Source organism: Ptychodera flava, chromosome 18, assembly GCF_041260155.1.
Source record: "Ptychodera flava strain L36383 chromosome 18, AS_Pfla_20210202, whole genome shotgun sequence".
In the NCBI taxonomy this organism is placed as follows: Eukaryota; Metazoa; Hemichordata; class Enteropneusta; family Ptychoderidae; genus Ptychodera; species Ptychodera flava.
Window position 1 is genome coordinate 38,466,116 of NC_091945.1, and position 19,670 is coordinate 38,485,785.

Genomic DNA, 19,670 nt, shown 5'->3' on the forward strand with positions numbered 1-19,670 from the left:
TCTTCAGACCGTGTTGAAGGTTCCGATTTGTTAAAATGGAGCAAACAGAGTAGCAGTTAGATGATGTTGGGAAATTGCTAACCCCCATTTTCAACTAATTAATTTTTGGGGGTCTTTCATATATGTATTTTTAGAAGGTACACCAATCCTGCATTTTGAACTGTTTTATGAGTTGTCAAACAGAAATGTGGTTTTGATGAATGTTAGAAATATGCAGAATGGCTGATTCGAAGTATCAAAGATTTCCACGCTCTTTCGGGCAACAAAAGCGATAAAAAAAGATATTTCATGTTTTAGATTCTCACATTGGAGACGACCCTAGGCATTTGTCATATGACTTAGTCACATGACTGAACTACTTGACCTATTTATATGCGCATTGATTCAAGACCAGATGTTCTTTGTACGTGATATAGTGGCAGAGATTTGTAGTGTCATTCAAACATGGTTTGTTAGCATGGAAATAAGATTTGTTTGTGACTTCAGTTCACTTCTCATTGGTAATGGTGATGCTTTGAAAGTAGACTGACCCATGCTGCACAGGAACATGTTTGTGTCCCACAAATGTGATAACAGCCTGAGACAACAAAAGACTTCCTGAAGATTTTTATTGAGGTTGTGTCCCAAAATTATCTCACATCTGCTCACTTCAATCAAGTAAACATCCTTGAGTCAATGTACAGACTTTGACATTCACATTCCAGAGATTAAAGGTGGAGCCTCCCTTTAAAAGGATGCGAAGCTATGGCGACGTTCATTGTGTAAGTGGACACCGAACAGGTAACACACGGGCACATGCTCCAGAAAATGCCACTTTTTAGTTTTGTCCGGTCGCAAAAACACAGACAGACTCCAAGCAGTCAGCGCAAAGCTTCTGCCGATTGTACTCAGTGATTATATTTAACTTCTAACGTGACTGGAAGACGATTTTTTTAGGAAATTTGAGTGTTGTTGGTGGGGAATCATGACCGTTTCCGATTTGAACCGACCGTCAATCAAACTCTTGTATAAACTCTGTTTGCAGGATTAGCAAAAGGTGACAAAAGGTTGAGATCAGTTTGTGTAATTAATGTTATAGAAATCAAACATCGTACTGGCCAAGCGTTTGACTGGGAGGAGAACTCCACTAATGCAAGAAGCTGGGATTGAAAAGTGCGGCTTTAAGTATCCGCGACGTCACATGTTACAGTCTTTACTCTTAGACAATGAAGTTACAAGGTTTAGGTTAGTTATCAATCTAGCACCAGCATCTGTCCGGATCATGTGTCTGTGTGTTCACATAGGAAATTACAGGAAACAAAAATTATTTGAAAATTTTCTCTCCTTTAAATAGAAGCTATATTACAATTAAAACCTGTCATGTATGGATTGCTCTCAAATGATCTGAAACACAGTTATTGCCCATTAGCAACAAATCTATAGCAAGATCAGGGATTACCCTGGCTCAAGAACTGCATGAGATAAAATCCCACATGAAAAAAGCACAGTGGGAGAATTTCAAAGTCTGTGGGAACCTAACTTTCCCTGATTTTCTGCATATTGGTTAATTTGCATAACAATACACTCAGTGTGACAGTTTTCGGATGACGTCAATTTTCGGACATTTAATGACATCCATGGTTGTACTCACTTCACTCCGTATTAATAGCCTTTTACAAGTCATGCTACCTGATATTAAGTCAGGTGACGCTGCCGTCCCATTTTGAATAGTTTTTTTTTTCGGTAGACGCTATTTCGGGCTACAAACTTGGCGAAGTTAGCCACACCGTGCGATACAAGGTGTCGAACGCAACACACAGAGACAGCCAGATATCTAAGCGCTATACACATCGAAATATAGTTGCGTTGTCCTTGGATTAAAGGTAACTAATTATCACGAAATATTTCCATATAGTTTTCTAAACACATCGAAATTGAAATACGACTTCCGATCACTGCGATAGCAGTCAGATTACTACGCACTCAACATGGGTAAAAAATGCCACTTCTGTCAATGTTAACAGTTTGAGGATAAACACAATAAAGTTTCGAAAGGTATGATAATAAGATTTCGTAGTGCTCGTCATTTATGAAACGGCTTTTGGCAAAATTCACTACCCTGTCCGAAAACTGTCACACTGAGTGTAGTTGTAATCAGAGGCGATGGAATCCATACTTTCTAGTGCGGGAGTAACGGAAGTACAGTAGTCCAGAATAGTGTATTTTCGTTTTTTCTTGGCACTTCCACTCGTACTGGACACAAATTCCTTTGAAAGCGCCATTTTGAGCGACGACAACGTGCTGTACATCAGCAATGAACACTTGCTGTATCGACTCCAATGATTTGTCAATGAACGCAAAACTTCCTGTTAGCAACCAATCACAAACGCTGTTTGGTTCTAGCTTTTTCTAGCGTAATTGTAGCGCTCTCTATGGTGACATAATGAGTGGTTCTGTACTGAAAACCTGCCAAATATTACCGATGAATTTAGATGGCGTAAATGTATCATGTACATGCATTATCGGCGCGACTTGTTTGCCCAATTGATTTTGCTGAATGCGATTTTTTCTGATTTTTGAGCATAGATATTGCGTTATCGCGCCCCAAAGTGATCCCTGAAGATTTATGTAAAGTTCATGAACTTACACAAGGTATTAGACAAAAAGATGACCATGACTTTGCTGCCCTACTCGATCATCTTGCCCCTTATATTGATTTTAATATTTATAGACTTTTTGTAATATGGGTGGCAGGCAAGATTGGCTCTACGTTTCCACCACCATGGTATGGACCAATTCCTGTGGTGGCTTTCTGCCAACCTTTAAGCAGTTATACAGTTTATTCCTATCTTAGCTTCAATTACTACTTTCAACATTTATTTCATTCAGATTTCCTTAGCTTTAGTGTATAATTTTGTAATCTTAATTACTGTCAACTGGTAGCTTTACTACACTTATTCTATCCTCGTTATTCTTACACTACTTTTATACCGTATAACCCCAAAATTTTTTAAGAGATGCATACATGATTGTCGCTGAACAAACCATTTACAAATATCTCTTCTGCTTTTTTCTCCATATATATATATATATATACAGTGTTCGTGCTAGGATTTTTTCAAATTAGTCACGGTCTGCTGGTGTGGCTAATTGATGCAAAAAAAATTGGCCACAGCAAAAATTGATTAGCCACGCTAATATCTTACTTAAATCACAAAGATGTGCAACTGATGTGACTCTGTTATTCAAAGTAAACAATGTTGGATGTCACTGGAACATTTCTAAACACACTTCATGAGCAAATCATTTTTTAGTCATAAACTCACTTGTCCCCGGGCAAGAAGACAAAAAATTGCTAGCCCAGCCAGTTTCAACTGGCCTGCCTGTGACTTGTGGTTTCACTGCCTGCTCTCCAGCTGCAAAATGTGAGGGAAACGTTGCGTCTGACATGAAGATTTTGTACCTAAATTTACGAAACTTGTGTACCAAAAACTATAGCAAAGTACCACAGACTTTTCTCTCCTTGAAGATACGAATCAGTCATTTTTTTAGCGTAGAGCATGACCATTTACACATGATATAACATTGCAGTACCTGATCTGATCACAATGCTATGTACGCTTTTGTGCTTTCCTACAACCACGGGAGCTCCATGTGAATTTCTCTGTGAACACAATAACCCTAAGCATCGGAAGCATTCTGCTCCTTGATACCCATGTAATAATTGCGGAAATAAATGAAATTACAACAACAGCAACAACAACAAAGCACACACAAAGTAGTATGTCATGCGATTGAAGTGTCCGATGCAACGATGGTGGTTGACTCCCACATGCATTTGTTGTATTCAAAAGCATGGACGGTCATGATGAGCGCACTATTTGTTGAAAGGGGTTAGCAAATATCACAAACGTTTACAAACCCATTACGTTTGATAAGATTACCTTACTGATAAAAGAAAGCAATACAGGGTAACCAAGTAATGGAGAATGGATGTTCAAGTGACGGAACTGCGAGTAAAACCAAACTTATTTGTGGTATTGTTAATCCTCGGTCCCTCTTCCCTAATAGAAGAGTCCTTTTTTGATGTCATATCTGCCATAGCTGTATGCCAGTCCGGTTGTCTCAACGTCGCGATGCGATGGACGATTATTTTCTCTCTTGACAAGAGAGATTTCACAGCACGATCCAAATGAATGACGCTTTTATTTGAGGCATTTCACTCATGACTACAACAAATTTCATTGCTATATTGTTTATTTTATTTTTGAAAGGTCTGTGTTTTTGCGTGCTGCTACGGCCTAATCACAGTGCATACATGTACTGTAGACCCACCTCAATTGAATTTTTACGGAGCTTGACGTCAAATCGTGTGGTTTGTTAGTCTTTTTTCCGAGATTAAATTCAAGCTGCAATTTCCTAGAAATTCGTCTTCTTCATCCCAGAATTGCATACGTTCTTTGAAATCGAACTTGGATGAGGAATTTCATGTCAGTTACATAGGCTCGGAAACGTCCGTCTCTGTGTTCATTTTGCTGCAGGCAATGCGTTTCTACATGTCGTTTGCTCCCAATCGATATCAACTTTGCTACTCTCCTCAGCTGTCTCCTACATTTCATACGCTAGCCCATCGGGCTAGTAGAGGTACCAAAAATTACTTGCCCGGCGGTAAAAACTGCTAGCCCCTGAGTTCAGGGTTGTGAATTTGTTTCCCCATATAAAATTTATACATTCCTCGGGTCGCTTCCAGCACCCGAAGTAATAGTGCAGAGGCGATCGTAGTTGAGTGATTGATCCGACGATGTGTCCAAACAATTTTGGGGTGAAAAATTCAATTCGCAAGCGTGGCTAATGACTTTCAAAAGTTTTTTGGAAAATGAGTTTTATTCGCATTTTGCGAGTGTGGCGAGCGCTAGCGCGAACACTGCATATACATGTCCCTTTTCTCACAAAAATGGGCTTAAAATCACAATGTGAAAATAGTCTTTCAGCTATATGTTGCACATTGACTTCGTGGTCTGTCTAATTCACAGTGAGTGGGGTTGTTGGTAAATGCCGATAATACTAGGCAGTCATTATGTTGAAGTGCCATTGGCGGTATTTTTTATATTCAAATTTAAGATATGAAAGCATTTGAATAAGCTTTGAAACTACATAGCAACTGTGAATTCTAAGATTATTTGAATGACCACCAGTATACACTGCTTGCTGTCATTCTCAATCACAGAGTCTACAATGACTAAAGATCACTCCAGGTTTCTCCACAGCCCAAAACAGCATCGCGGCCCATGATGCTATTGTTCACGCCCGTGATGCTATTGATCTCACTGCTACACTATCAGGCTTACGGGCAAAATGTTCACAATGTCACTAACTGGTCAACTTCTGTACAATAATTCATCACATGAAAGCAAGAGGGATTAACACATAATTTGTAGTGTCTTTGTTTTACAATGTCAGTGGTTATTACGGTACTCTTGTCAATTTGTATGAATAGTGATGACAGCAGAACAATTTCACATGTCCCAACCTTGACGGTACTGGAAGCTTTTAATTCCACCAACCAAGCTGACTGTTGTCATCATCCAAAGTTCTTATGCATTGACATGCTGACATGGTATCTACGTGATTGACAAGCACATAACACTGCTGTGTAGTGCGCAGCATTTCTGAAAAGGGAGAAAGTGAGAATGTGAGAACTACATCACGATGGCTTTTGGTGGACACCACTAAAAGATTTTGGTTTGACAATTGGGCTTCACCTAACACGCCAGTTCATTCTGTTGCAATCTGTGTCAGTATCAATATGTCGAAAGAAAACTAACCCTCCATGGAGTTATTTTCTTCATCCATGGCAACTTACAAAAATGTAAAGGCCATCGTAGCTCTTCGTAGCAGGGCTGTTTGTTACCAGCTACAGAGCTAAGGCTTCCATAGAGTCTCCATCTACATGGTTAGCGGATCCAATCAGAAATCTAACAACTGTTTGCCGTAATCAAACAACCAATTTAATTAATTAGTTATCAACATTTTGTCATATGTATCTTTGTTTTTATATCGGAAACAAAGAATTATAGCTTTAATATTTTAACATTTTCTGGACGAGTATTAAGGGGTATGCTAACATGGCTGTGAGCTTTTAACTTGTAAGAAGGGCTTTCAGGTCGTCGAGTTTTGCGTAGCTGGTCTACTCTGTACCAATACAAAAGTAAACACAATTTTGCATTCTCTTAGCCAAACTTCAGGGGTTTTATATTCGTTGGTGATTTGTATGACTAATGTTTTCAAAAGATACAAGCTGTTTTAAAGTGTAATTTAAATAGAATATGACCCGGAAGCCTATTTGGCTAAGGTTGTGTCTTATGTAAAGTTTGCTGTCGCCACGGTAGAGTAACTGTGACTGTATCGTAGTGCAGTTTTTATTTGTGATGAAGTCTTAGGATTGCAACACAAGTGTCTTTAGACTGATTATATTGATTCACCACTTAAATATAGTTGGCATAATTTGATCACCACAATGTCAAAGACAGGAGAATTGTTTGTTTTAAAATAGTACCTTACCAGGAAGTTCAGCTCAACCCTCAATGCAACATCTCCCAATACTATTTTATGCAAATTAGCCTTTTTACTCTATCAAAAACTCCTCGGAGAACCCTGCACTCAGTGAAAAAATATAATGTACATCTGAAATGGTTGTGATTGTGCATTACAGGATGGATTGAATCTTAATTCTGTATTACCTGTACCACAGAGGTCATTAACACTATTCGCGTGAAGTACATTCACCTCATGAAACAATGCAACACTGACAGTGTGTAAGATCTTCAAATTTAATATGTGACAATTTGTAATGATTTGAACTAGTACAGCTTATAAAAAATGTTCTCCATTCAAATAATAACTTCCTGAGAAACCCAAAATTTTCAATGGGCTATAGTACAAACAAAACCATGTACACAAATGCACACAGAAAGACCTGTATTTCTGTACATGTGGGTAGGTTTGTACCACCATCATGGTCTCTTTGGTGTACTGATTCCGCAGAACATACAACGTCTGGTATGTTCCAGAGTAGAACCATTAGGCTACACTATTGTCAGTCACGTGATCTTTACATGTGGAAAATCTAAGTTGGCAGTGAGAGACCTCTAACTATTCAGCACCTTAAAGCGAATATGAAAATCATAAAGTGCATACACAAACATCATTTTAAAGTGTTGCAGGTCTGACATGGCTCCAAAAGACATTCTTGAGTAGAGGTGGTCCAACAAGTGATCAAATAGCATCCATTCTGCGTTACCTGGACCATATGTACATTTGAATGTAATCTATTTATGAGGCAACTTTTGACATCGCTGTCTCTGGAGGAATCTTATTCCCTTTACTGACAAATGGAAAAATTGAATGAGCCACAAAATTCAAATAAGATCACACATCTAATGTATGCTTGTTGTCGTGTCTTGCAAATTTACATGACATGAGAGTGACATAACCAGTACTTTTTTCTCCTCGCGTACGGCATTCACATCAGTCTGCTAAAATTGCGTAATGGCTGTATTGCCATGTGTAATTTCACTTCCGCACTCGATTGATGAAAAAACTGACTACAAACTACGATGAGCCGTTCAATAACTCTACACTACCAATTCGGATTGTACGATGTACATGTAACATTATTTTAATGAAAGCAGTTCAACAAACAACTTTAACAACTGGGCTATGTTTCAAACATGCTGAAACATAACAGCAAAGGGTATACACGCGACCGTCAAAAACATCGGGCAACCCAGAGGTTAGAGTTTTATATTGCAGATATCCAGGCACTGGCAGGCTTCAGTATTTATACATTTATATTTATACATCGAAACGTAACCATGGATATTCAGTCTCCCACTGCTGTTGGTAGCCTGCGTGTGGCTGTGGACGCGATTTTTGGGGATAACCAAATTAACCTCCATAGTTAAACCCCATCACATAATAAATTAATGCGCTCACGACTTCAGATCATTGTTTGGAAGAGTGCATGAGCGGCCTGTAATCTTCATACAACCTTCAGTACAATGGATAACGAAGAGCACACGTACGCCAAAACGAACTACTGTAAAATCGTGAAACTTACATGTAAAAGGGACTTTGCTCGTAAGCTTAACTATTTATCGAATGACACAGACTGTGAAACAGAAATAATACCATAGACCCAATTGTTCTATGATAAAACTAAAACCATGTAAGATTGCTACCGTGATACTGATAGTGAAACAGTAGAGTCATACATTTTCTTTGCATTTTATGGTGAGCAAATCTTGATCATAAACCTGCATCTTCATAGACTTTTATTTGGGGCATTTTTCTACCATTCCATGTTTTTTTCAAACATGGCATGATCCAGACGATCAAACATTGAAACATCGCACCCGGAGGTGCAAATGAACATCGGTGACATCATGGAACCGCCGAGTACTATCGATCGTTGGTTACCTCTTGATACACAAAATCTGTGCGAATGTTATTGAACAGGGATTTCTCTGTGCCTCATGTAATTATTTGTTACAGTTGAACGGTATTTTGAACCACAAGTGAGTACATGGACAGCAATGTCCACGACTTCAAATAGCAGCAGTCACCCTTGTCTTCCGGTCACTTGGATCGCATGGCAGTTTTTGCAGCATTTGCTTCGCTGACTGACAGTGGTTTTACAGAAGTCAAAGACCACTAAACAAACACAAATAGCCACTTATAGGAAATCGGCCTGGATCACTAATTTCTGTGAATACTGTAAAATTCATGCCACCAACAGGAACACATCGTTGAACCTTTATCTTAGACTTGCCCCATGTCACCTGGCTTTCCTCGGCAGCTGAGTTATTAGCTGGTCAAGCAAGGCGTTCACCCCACGACTACGCAACAGCCTGCCATTAGCGCGTCGGTCTGCTGATGTTTAGTCCTTCAGTTTTGATACCTTGACCCTATATGCCTACAGACTTGGAGCAAGTCTATCTTTATCTGTACAATTTTGTGTTCGCCGATACAGCTGATACCACAAGACTGATTCCCCTTGACATGCATCACTACTGGAGGCCTATAGCCGGTAACACACAGCCCTGCCATGCAGACTCTGAGCTCAGTAATTACTGCAGAACATTTTTGTATGGACGAAGCCTGGGTTGAAACCTATACCCGGGTGTGAATCAGATTTTGAGGGGATGAAGTTCTTAGTCTCACAATTGTTTCTTTTAGACGTGATAAGAAAAAAGTAGTATGTCTCACCGGATTGAACAGTATCATACGGCGTATTCACACAGTCATGACCAGAGGACCAGGCATACACAACATGCAGTACCCACAATGTACGCGTCAGTTGCCAAAGTATATTTCTTCAATCTGGCGATCACCTCAATACTAACATGACAGTCTGTTGAAGTTTCTTCCTTCACTTTACTCCCTTTTGATATTTCAAATTCTATGCCCACAGTCCATGGGCAAGTAAGTCTACATGGAGGTACAAACGAGACAAAAACAATCCGCCATTTAGCCAATAAGTCACAGTGAGCGAGAGAGACTGTGAATAAACACTGTCGTCGGCAAACGGCTCCATGATTGTTGCAGCTTGTAGGCATTTGAAATGCCCTCTCGAAAAATGTGCTCTTTTGCAGCAAAGAAACGTGTATCGAAGAACAAGATTGGTCTTCAAGGTCTGCATGCAAAGGTGACTGTCAAAATGTAACTTCAGCAAATGGTCTCGATAGTAAGCTTAGGTGAATCCCGAACACTGCATCCTTGATCTGGAGCCATAAGCAGGACGTGCCATTTTTTCACACACGGATGTGAACAGCCGAGTTAATGGTCATGACCATTTATTCTTCTTGCGATGGTTTTATTTATCGTCTCTAAAACCGGGATGGAATATGTGCATGGTCATCTATTCATTCAGTATCTTTCATCATGTCAAACAATATAAATAGTGTCTCATATCAAACAAAATTCATGAAAAATGGCTGACTTTGTCCCTTTAAGAACTTTCAACAGTCTACTTACATCCAACAGAAATTGTAAAAGACAAGATTTGATTGATTGTTTCTCATGATTGCATGAACTGGCATGAAGTGATTTAATTTATACTTATTGACAACCATAGCCAAAAGACAGCAAAACTAATCTAGTGACGATTTCCTTGCACAACTGACACAGTATGTTATATCACTGTTAAGTGTTTCAAATCAAACTGATTACACAAAGCCTGGATTCATTCGACTTAAATTCATTCTTGAAATAAGGAAAACAACTTTGAACAAAGGCATTGTGTATTCTACTATCAAGTGACAACTTGAGTGTGTGATGTCTGGCACTGGTAAAGGTCCCAACAGTTGACTGTATAGTTCTTGTACCAGGTTCCATAATTCAGTGCGTGTCAGGGTATACAAAGTGTATGTTACTTACAGAACTTTTTAGCCAGAAGGTATACGCAGGTTATGTTATTCATAGAACACTATGGCAGGTTAGAACCTGACATATTATTGTCGCCGATGGATACAAAATATACAAAGGAAGTTTTTGGTGTTGAATATTTGTATCATTCTTGTATAACAATCCGTTGTACAGCACAAAATTGGTATGTTTTTGTTGTTTTTTGTGTGAATACTGTGTTTGATACAGCCACAGCAAAGCGTTGTGGGATAACTGGGAAAAGGTCTATTGACACGGAAGGTGAGATTTGAGAAAATCTAAGGTGTAGGCTTCACTTTACTTTGTATGTTAACTTCCTTGTTGATTTTATGACTGCTCAAGATCGTAATCGGCATTTTGTTTAAGTTTTTGACCAGAAATCAAAATGTAATGAAAAATTGACTGTATAAAATGACAAAAAATATGATAACCCAGAATATTCAGATAAAGTAAACTGTGTTTTTGCTAAGGTTTGGGAATATTGGTAAATGATTTGGGAACCCTGGTAACATTTCTGCTGTCCCTAAATCTGATTGCATTGATATAACAAGGGGAACCCTGTTAAAATGACTGGGGAACCACAGTAACATTTACCTCTTACAGCCCACAATGGCTCCCTGTATTGACATCTTAAATTGAACACTGCTTAGTATGATAACTGCTGTGATGTCATTGTACTTTGTTGTGACGTTACTAATCAGAGTAATCTCAAAGTCGTCTTAATCCATACCAATACTGTTTCTGTGGCAAAGCTCCTCACGTAGCAGGCAACAAGACCATTGATACAATAATGTTCATCGATGTTGGTGTTAACTTATTAGAAGGTTATAAATGAAGCTCCGTACAAACATATTATCTTTTGTGAATACCGTGGACATGGCCATATGGGCACAATGCTGTTTGATTTACAGTTTCAAATTTGGAATTCATGAAAAATCTGCTTTGGTAGACAGCAGCATCTACGAGGTAGCCATTGTGCATTTCAAACTGCTGTCAATCACAAAGTGATGTGTTGAAGGGACTTATAGTCAAATATTTGCTATTCAATTGCCCCCCCCCCCCCCGGGGGATTTATGATATACATAATCATCAGAGTGGGACAAAATGTTCTTGAAGAATAGCATACAAACACTTAAACGCCAAAGTCCCCTACAAAAGGGGGATTATGGTAAGACTATGCAGATGTGAAAAAGCCACGCTACGGGTAAGACGCACTTGATTTGCTCCGAGATTTCCAGAAATTCGACGTGTGAACGGCGTTAATTTCCGTCCAATCTCATACATGACACCTGTGAATGTATAGCGACTGCCTTTATGTCGAAAAAACGTTGAAAAACACAGTTATTTAATACAGAGAACGCATATTTTCACAAAGCGTGGGTCCAGAATGTCCATTTGACCTCTGTTCTAAATGTTAATGTATGCTGCCAATCATGATTACTAAAATTCAAATTGCGGCCTGGGCGATCTTGATCCCTACCGAGCACAACTAACAAAGCGTACTGACTTATCACTAAATCACCGTTATATACCTAAACATACGCATACACAGCCACATACAACGTACACGATAAGACACATGTAATAAACACGCAAGAAACGGCATTTTCTTTTTCGAGTGATTGGTGGTCTTGAAAAAAACGTTTTGTATGTGTTCCTCTAAAAAGTTATGAACATTGAGAGTATTCACACGTCGTTTTGAAGGCAATCAAAATTTCTTTTCTTCCTTCAGGCATCGAAACTGAATCTTTCCACCCACATTTTGAGGAAGTACCTTTGGCATTGTGACAAGTTTGGTCATTGTTTATATCAGTTGATTCAATTCAGTTGAGCAGAGTGGAATTGAAATTTCAGTGTCGATTACATTGTTACCACTGTTACTGGCTACGTCAACATTGCGTTGTAGATCGATCATCCATACTCGAGTACTCATCGACGATGACCACGGCCCTGCACAGCTGTCCTGGGGGACTCATCAGCGTCATTTACTTTCTTTACTAATGTATTTCAAAATACTTGGCTGACCATTATCACAGATTACTAGTAGTTTCCTTTTGTTGAAGTTTCTGGCAAACATATTGTGAACAGCAAGCAGCGTATAGTATTCCAATATGTAGGCTCATCTATGGAACTACGGACAACTTTTCCACTACGTCTCAGTCACATGTCATTTGCATATTACGAACAGTCGGCGATGTTTTCCGAGGTCCGAGGTAACCGGATATGCAACCTGCGCTTACTATACTTCGGGTCATGCTGTTGCATACCAAACTCTAAACTTGGGATCGTAACGTTTTAAATCAGTTTTACTCAAAATTCCTTCACCCTGTTCTGTGATTTGTTCGAAATACCAAAATTACACTGAGTGAAGCTTACGAATGAGTGAAGATTTGTTTTTCAAATTCACAAGTTTTTTTTTTCCGTTGCAAGCCGCGTGTAACCCGTCTTTTACCAGTGACAGGCTATTATCTACATCACTGCCAACCAAAAAAGCCATAAGGTTCTAACTTACGATTGCTTACGATCACAATTTGCTGCCGTCCTTAGAGACTATAATCTATTTGGTAGACTTTCCCCTATTGTTTATATGTCTAGTTTACGCGCTTGTACCGAGCACGAGATGTCCAGGGCTAGATTTGAACTCAATACAGTGCCCGAGGAAATTTTCTCCTGAACTAAGTCAAGACCTTCGTTTTCTATCTTCCTTCCGAAGCTCGTAATACTATGTCTATTTCAACTACTGGCTTCAATCACAGCGCCTTCACATTCAAATCACCCGCTGCTGTTGTGAGAAAGTATCTGTTCCATGTTGAAAGCCGAGGTTGAAACCAGGGGGTTGAAAACGGGGTCCCATTTGAAATCGCAACGGAATATGCACACATCTACTTAGACGCAAAAAGGTCAGCAGAAATTTAGAGATGTATTGAAAGCCATACATCGTTGCTGTTTATTGAGTAAATTATATGATGGAACATGGCAATACATGAGCGGCCATTCTGTTTCATAACTTCCTATACATGTATTTATAGTGCATACCACAGCGGTCATCGCATTGCTGTCTATCGAACCACAAAACGACTGTGATTTGAATTCAGTAAATTTTAATTTGATTCGAACTCACAAAGTACAGCATACAGTCACCTTAGTAGCGAAGAAATCACAGTCAAGGAAGGTCTGTCGACCAGACCACAGCCCCTCGACCACTCCACAAACCCTAGTTATAATGTAGTCTCGAATTGTGTGAACCCTACACACTTCCGTAATATTCAGGCAGAGGTGATAATTGGTAGTTCCTGGTGTAAAAGATAGTTTATGTTTCTCTGATAAGCCAACGACTAAGCAAGTGTTTAACCATCCCGCCCAGTGTTTACCAACAACCAACGTCACTACGACGATGCCTATTGTGCGCCCACGGCGCTGGACTTTCCTCTTTAAAATTGAAAGGTATTGTGCCATGCTACCAAGATTCACACATGCAATCAAAAGCTTTTTCATGGAAAATACGTGCAATAAGACAATCTTCACACGTACAATGGCAATACTATTGCTGTGCATGTATCTCACATCAAGTGTTAGTCTGTACCAACAGCACATTGTTAATCTTGGAAATGAGCATACACTTTTCACATCAACTGATTCTGCTTGATTGAGGTTTTTAGGTTCCTGAAAAAGCCTTTCAAAATCAAATTTATTCCAAAAAGGTTGGATTAACTGTCATGATTGTCAAAATTAGTGAAACATTGATTCATTTTGTGGTAAAACACAAGAGAACCAAAATCATCATGCCACATCTTAGGCCGTCTACACTATAATGCAGAGACTGAGAGGCCAATATGTTTGCCATGTGTGTAGTAAAATGGTATTATTCATACCACTGTGTACATACAGTTTGCAACCAATTTTGTATAAACATTACTCAGTGAATTGCACACGGTAACACAATGAGTGAGTTCGGTTTTAAGAAATGTGAACTTGTTTAAATCATTGATTACATTGATACCTCAAGATAACAACTTATGTTAGTGAACTTTTGATTAAAGATAGTGCAATGTGTATTCAAGATGGTTTGAGCAGGCTATAAACAAATGAGGAGAAACTTAAGCTTTGAATTACAGTCTGAGATTATGTTTGAATGAATATTACTGGAAGTGTAGAAATACTCAACTGCCGTATAATCTTGTCATGTTTCAACGAAATTAGAAAACACATTTCGATTGAGAGCAGTTTTTTAAGTGTGTATTTGGCACTGGACCTTTATAGAGTCTAATGTTTGGCTCAAAATCAGATTTCTTTGTTTATGTACCACTTCAACTGGACTTGTATTGAAAGACTTAAAACAAATGCGTTTTTCATTTTTAAAACTAAATTTATTTCATTGTTTTTTTTCATGAACGCAAATTGATCTTGTATAAGTTTCATTGTGAGGTTTCAAGGACTGTGACCAAAACTGAAACATACAAAGTTTGCATCGTTGGTTTTGAACTACTTGTTATTGTACACAATTTCTGTTTCCTAGTTTCATCATCCAGGTATCACACAGTTCAATTGCCTATGGAAGCTATCATCTCTCAAACTACTATACCTTTTCTGATATGTTAGCTCACAGTATAATTATTCAAATACTACTATCCAAATTTCCAGGAGATGAGTGTACAATATTTTATAACACTTTCTACCTGATATTGAACATTGCATTCCATTCATTATTTTGGCCACTCCCAGACCCTTAGATCATTTCGAAATGATTTAAACAAACCTCTTAGACTGACCTAATTATTGCTCCATCCCATACATTACAAGTCATCTTCTGTATGCACAATAGATCAATTTTGTTAACAATGAACACAGTGTAGTTGTATATACATACTGAAAGTCAGTTAATTGCGTATGTTGCACAGAATTATCATATGTAACAGGTTTTTTCTGCATAGTAAAGCGCGTGAATGGGCCTCGTTTAAAGTCTTCTTGAAGTGCAGTTTTTTATTCTGTACTTGAAGATTTACATTACACTTTTCAATATTTCAGTGCAAGTGCAAGCAACTACGGCCATGACAACTTTGAATAAAGTGGAGGCTCCTATTGAAGACCGTATGGAATCGCGCACGACTATACAGAAATCAAACTTAATGCAATATTACTATTGTGTTAAGTTTTACTGACCACTGTATAATTTTTTAACACAAATCCCAATTCTTTTCATGTCCGCCAATAGCTTTCCATATGTGTACATTAAAGATGACAAAATATCATGTGTTTAATCTCTCTCTTTGCACATTTTTTTCTATCAGAACATAGGAACATGCCGTTGGATGATGCCCTGAGTCTCATAGCGCGTAACTTCGAACGTTACATGCAAAACCTTCGTGAGAAAACTGCGGCCTCCAATTTAGCCTTGGCCCAAGTCGAGTTATCTATTCCTCAGTTGTTGTGTTTATTGGCTGATGGAAAGCAGTTGACACTTGATGAGTTAACCCGAGTTATCGCATATCTACAAGAACGTCACAAGAAATTGTTAGAAACTCAGCCCGGTGCTTCACTAAGTACAACTTCGGCTTTAGCACCAGCAAGTTCTGCTGCTGCTTCTACAACAACACCAACATCTGGTAAGTAGTCTCAATTATCAAGTGAATTCATGGACATCATATGTCAGTATTCACTCATTGAATGTTCTATTTACTTTAGAAATCAAAGTTATCTGTCCTTGGAGGAATTTTGCAGTTGCATAGGAATATTGGCAGTGCATAGGAGTGTCATTTCATCTACTTTTTCCTTCTTTTTATCTCCTCAAGATTGCATAAAATAGTGTACACAGTTTGTACGCAGTTTGGATTTCACCATTCCCAAGTACCAAGGAAAACATAATCAATTTCAGCAGACTCCCAACTGTTACTACTAACCAATATGCAATGACCGTTTCTTATCTATATGACTCACAGAAGAGTACAAAGCATGTTAGTTTTCCTATATCCAGTGTCATGTTGATTATTTAGCATCATATATTATGTTAATTCACCTGATTTAGGAGAAATTGCAAAGTTTATCAAACTTTAAAGTTATGTATAGAGTTTTTGTATCAGTGTCTCTGTTTATTCAGCTAAGTCTATTTCTTTCACCCTACAAATCTCAATGGATGAAACGGTTTCAAATGTAATTCGATTGTAAATTGTACATGCATCAGGGCATCTGCATGTTCCACTACCTTGTATTTTATCATTTCCAGTATGTGGAAACGTGTAAAAGATGCACACATGTCGTGTCTTATGCTCTGAATTTGGAATTCACTTTGTTTCAAGGATGTATAACAGATTTTCCGTCTTTACCTATAATCAATGTACTCTTTATACTTTAACTTAGACAACCAATTGCAAAACTTTCTTGAAGAACGTTTCTCCTCAGTAGATCAGTAAATCTTGCAAAGATATTGCATAAATTTTGGCAAAGAACTCAGATTTGGAAGTCTGTTGGAAAGCTTTGGGGGTTAGAATGTTTTGTAATTACTCTACGTCACTTTCCATAAGTATTGCAGTTCACATCAAAGTTCAAAAGGATATGAACATTTTAGAGATCAAACAGCCATTGGTAGTCAAAACGTCATTCACAATTATCATTAGTTTTGAGAAGCACACTATTTCTACAAGTGAAATATCATAACAGTTGTTAAGCTATCAGGCCCCTGTGCAGTTATAGATGTGTGTATTTTCTAAACCTACTGCATCAAAAATAACCTTTCACAAGGATTAAACAAGATATGTGTTTCAATTTTTGTCATCTGCAGATCAAGGTAAGACTACAGCAGGACAGCAGGCAGAACTACAAGCCAAGATTTTAAGTATCTTTAACCCAAGTGGTTCTACAGCAGCGACAACCAGCTTAGCAAATACTGTCACAAATACTTTACCTTCAGGAGGAACATTAAGCTCATTTAATGTTCAGGCATCAGTAACTCCAACAGAGCCTGTTTCCTCAGCAACCACTTCTTTACCATCTTTAATGGCTCAAAGTATTGCACCAACTAATAGCTTTGCTCAGCATCAGGCTACAGCTGTTTCAAGTGCCATTTCAAACAGCACAGGTTCAACAGTCAGTGGTGCAATGTCTGTTGGAAACAGGGCTCCTGTTGGAGGAGGTCCTCCTGGACCTTCTGATTCTGGACCTGCCACCAGCAATGTTGGAATAAATTTTGATAATCCATCAGTTCAGAAGGCATTGGATAACTTAATACAGAGTGGACCCAACTTACTGAAAAATTTGGGTCAGGTGGGCCAGATAGTACAGGGTGTATCAGGGGGTCAAAGTTTAAGGGGCAAAACTCTTCTAAGTACTCCACCGAGTGGAAATGATGGCGGTATTGGGTTTGATAACATGCATGGTGGAGGTGGTGTTGGCAGAGGAGCAGTACCTCTACAAAGCAGTATGGGAGGAGGAATAATGAGTGGAGGAAGGGGTGGGCCAATGATTGGTGGGGTTGGAATGGGAGGTCCTGGCAGAGGTATGGGAGGCGGAGATATAGGAATGGGAGGTCCTGGTAGAGGTATGGGAGGCGGAGATATAGGAATGGGAGGCATGCCAAGGGGACCACCAGGGATGCAGCGGGGTGGTTTTGCCAGAGGGAGAGGTGGCCGCTACTAAATTACACATGCTTTGTTTTTAATTTCTAGTCTTTTGGTATATTTGTCACATTTGATAGTACAAGTTGTAATCAGTAAGATTTCACCGTAGAAGTACAACCTACATTAGCCAAGAACAGACATATGTACATTTTTTCTGCAGATATTAGAAATAAAGCTATGATTTTACTTGCAGGAATTCATGTAAAGAGTAAAATTTATTGGCCTAGATCATCATTTTTCTTGGTCAAGGTTTATGGAACGTAACACTTCCTGGTGGGTGAAGTTAACTGAATATTGTTGCACTTTACTTGTTTGCGCTCAACAATTTAATTAACTGAGTTTGTCAAGTAGCCTGTTGGCTATCTTCATCTGGCTATCTTCATCAACAAACAATACACTTGAACTTTATTCTTTGAAACCACTGTTCCAATTGTTTTTCATTAGTACAAGTCCCATTTGATGATCTGAGTTAGCTCTGTACATGTTGCAATGAAACAAGTTTGAACTTATGAGGCTATTCTTTCCTTTTTTTGATGAAAACACCTAACTTTAGCCCACCAAATAAATTTAGGTGTTGTTTGTAAGTCTGAAGGTTTAACTCCTTCCAGTCTGTCAAAAATTCACAAAATTATGAATTCTAAATGTGTTCTAATAAGTCTGCAGAAATGGCTTGTTTGATAGTTTGGTATTTGATCAGTAGATCCCTTAGAATGACTGTCAGGATTTGTGAAATTTTCATGAATTTTTGAGAAATCTGAAACAATTTCTCCATAGTGTCGAGGTTATGAACACCCAGTGGTGGTAACATTTAGATAGGTAAAATAACAAATAACTGTTCATTTCATCATTGCAATTTTGTACTTCAGGTGATATGTGCTGCCAATAGTTTATGATCAAGATCAGAAAAGAGTATTTTTATCATTATGTAACATAAAGCAGCAGAACCAATCTAACATAGGTTGTATTCTTTCTTATCTCGAAAGTAATTCACAACCACATTTGTTTTAAGTGTAGTATGTTTTAATCTGTGTTCTGAAAACTCTGTGGCCATTATTAAGTATGTAGGAAGTGTATTTTGTCAGAAATAGTAGGACTTTGTGATGTTACTTTGCTTTGTAGAAGCCTTCCATTACAGAAATTTCGAAGACAGCATATGTAAAACACTGATGGAACACATTACTTTCTTTGTCATTTTGTATTCCAGTGAGTGTCAGTTTTTGATGTTGTTCAATAAAAGTTCTAATATACTCACACACACACAAGCATTTCCTACGATGTGTTGAAAATATGTTGTGTTATTCTGTGAAAAACAACACCTGACTGTGTGCGTTAATGCAATTAAACACTTTTGACAGCAATTTTGAAATGAAATATTCGGAGTTAGGACAAAAACACTTTGTTGTACCTTTATATGTATGATATTTTCCACCCATTGCTCACAATTTCTGCCCATTCCATTTTTTTCCCCATTTCAAGGTCAGAGATTACTTCAAATCTGTGAAAACATTCTTGAAAGATGTTCTCATGACCATGTGAAATCTCTTCCTAAATATTTTGCTGTCAGTGTGTGTGCTGTATGTTTTACAGGAGTTGAAAGTTGCAAGAAATAGTATTACAATGTTTATATACTGTGAACAT

The 19,670-nt window shown here is 38.3% G+C and overlaps 1 protein-coding gene across 3 annotated transcripts in view; it reads left to right on the forward strand.

Annotated features, from left to right (window-relative positions):
• LOC139117749 (nuclear receptor coactivator 5-like) overlaps positions 1 to 19,294 on the forward strand; it is a 57,065-nt gene extending 37,771 nt beyond the window's left edge. For all 3 annotated transcript variants that reach the window (XM_070681003.1, XM_070681004.1, XM_070681005.1), the window contains 2 exons: positions 15,711 to 16,025; positions 17,198 to 19,294. In XM_070681003.1, the coding sequence (XP_070537104.1) occupies positions 15,711 to 16,025; positions 17,198 to 18,051 (1,169 nt within the window). In that variant the 3' untranslated portion in view covers positions 18,052 to 19,294. The remainder of the gene's footprint in view (positions 1 to 15,710; positions 16,026 to 17,197) is intronic.
• Positions 19,295 to 19,670: the final 376 nt, after the last annotated feature.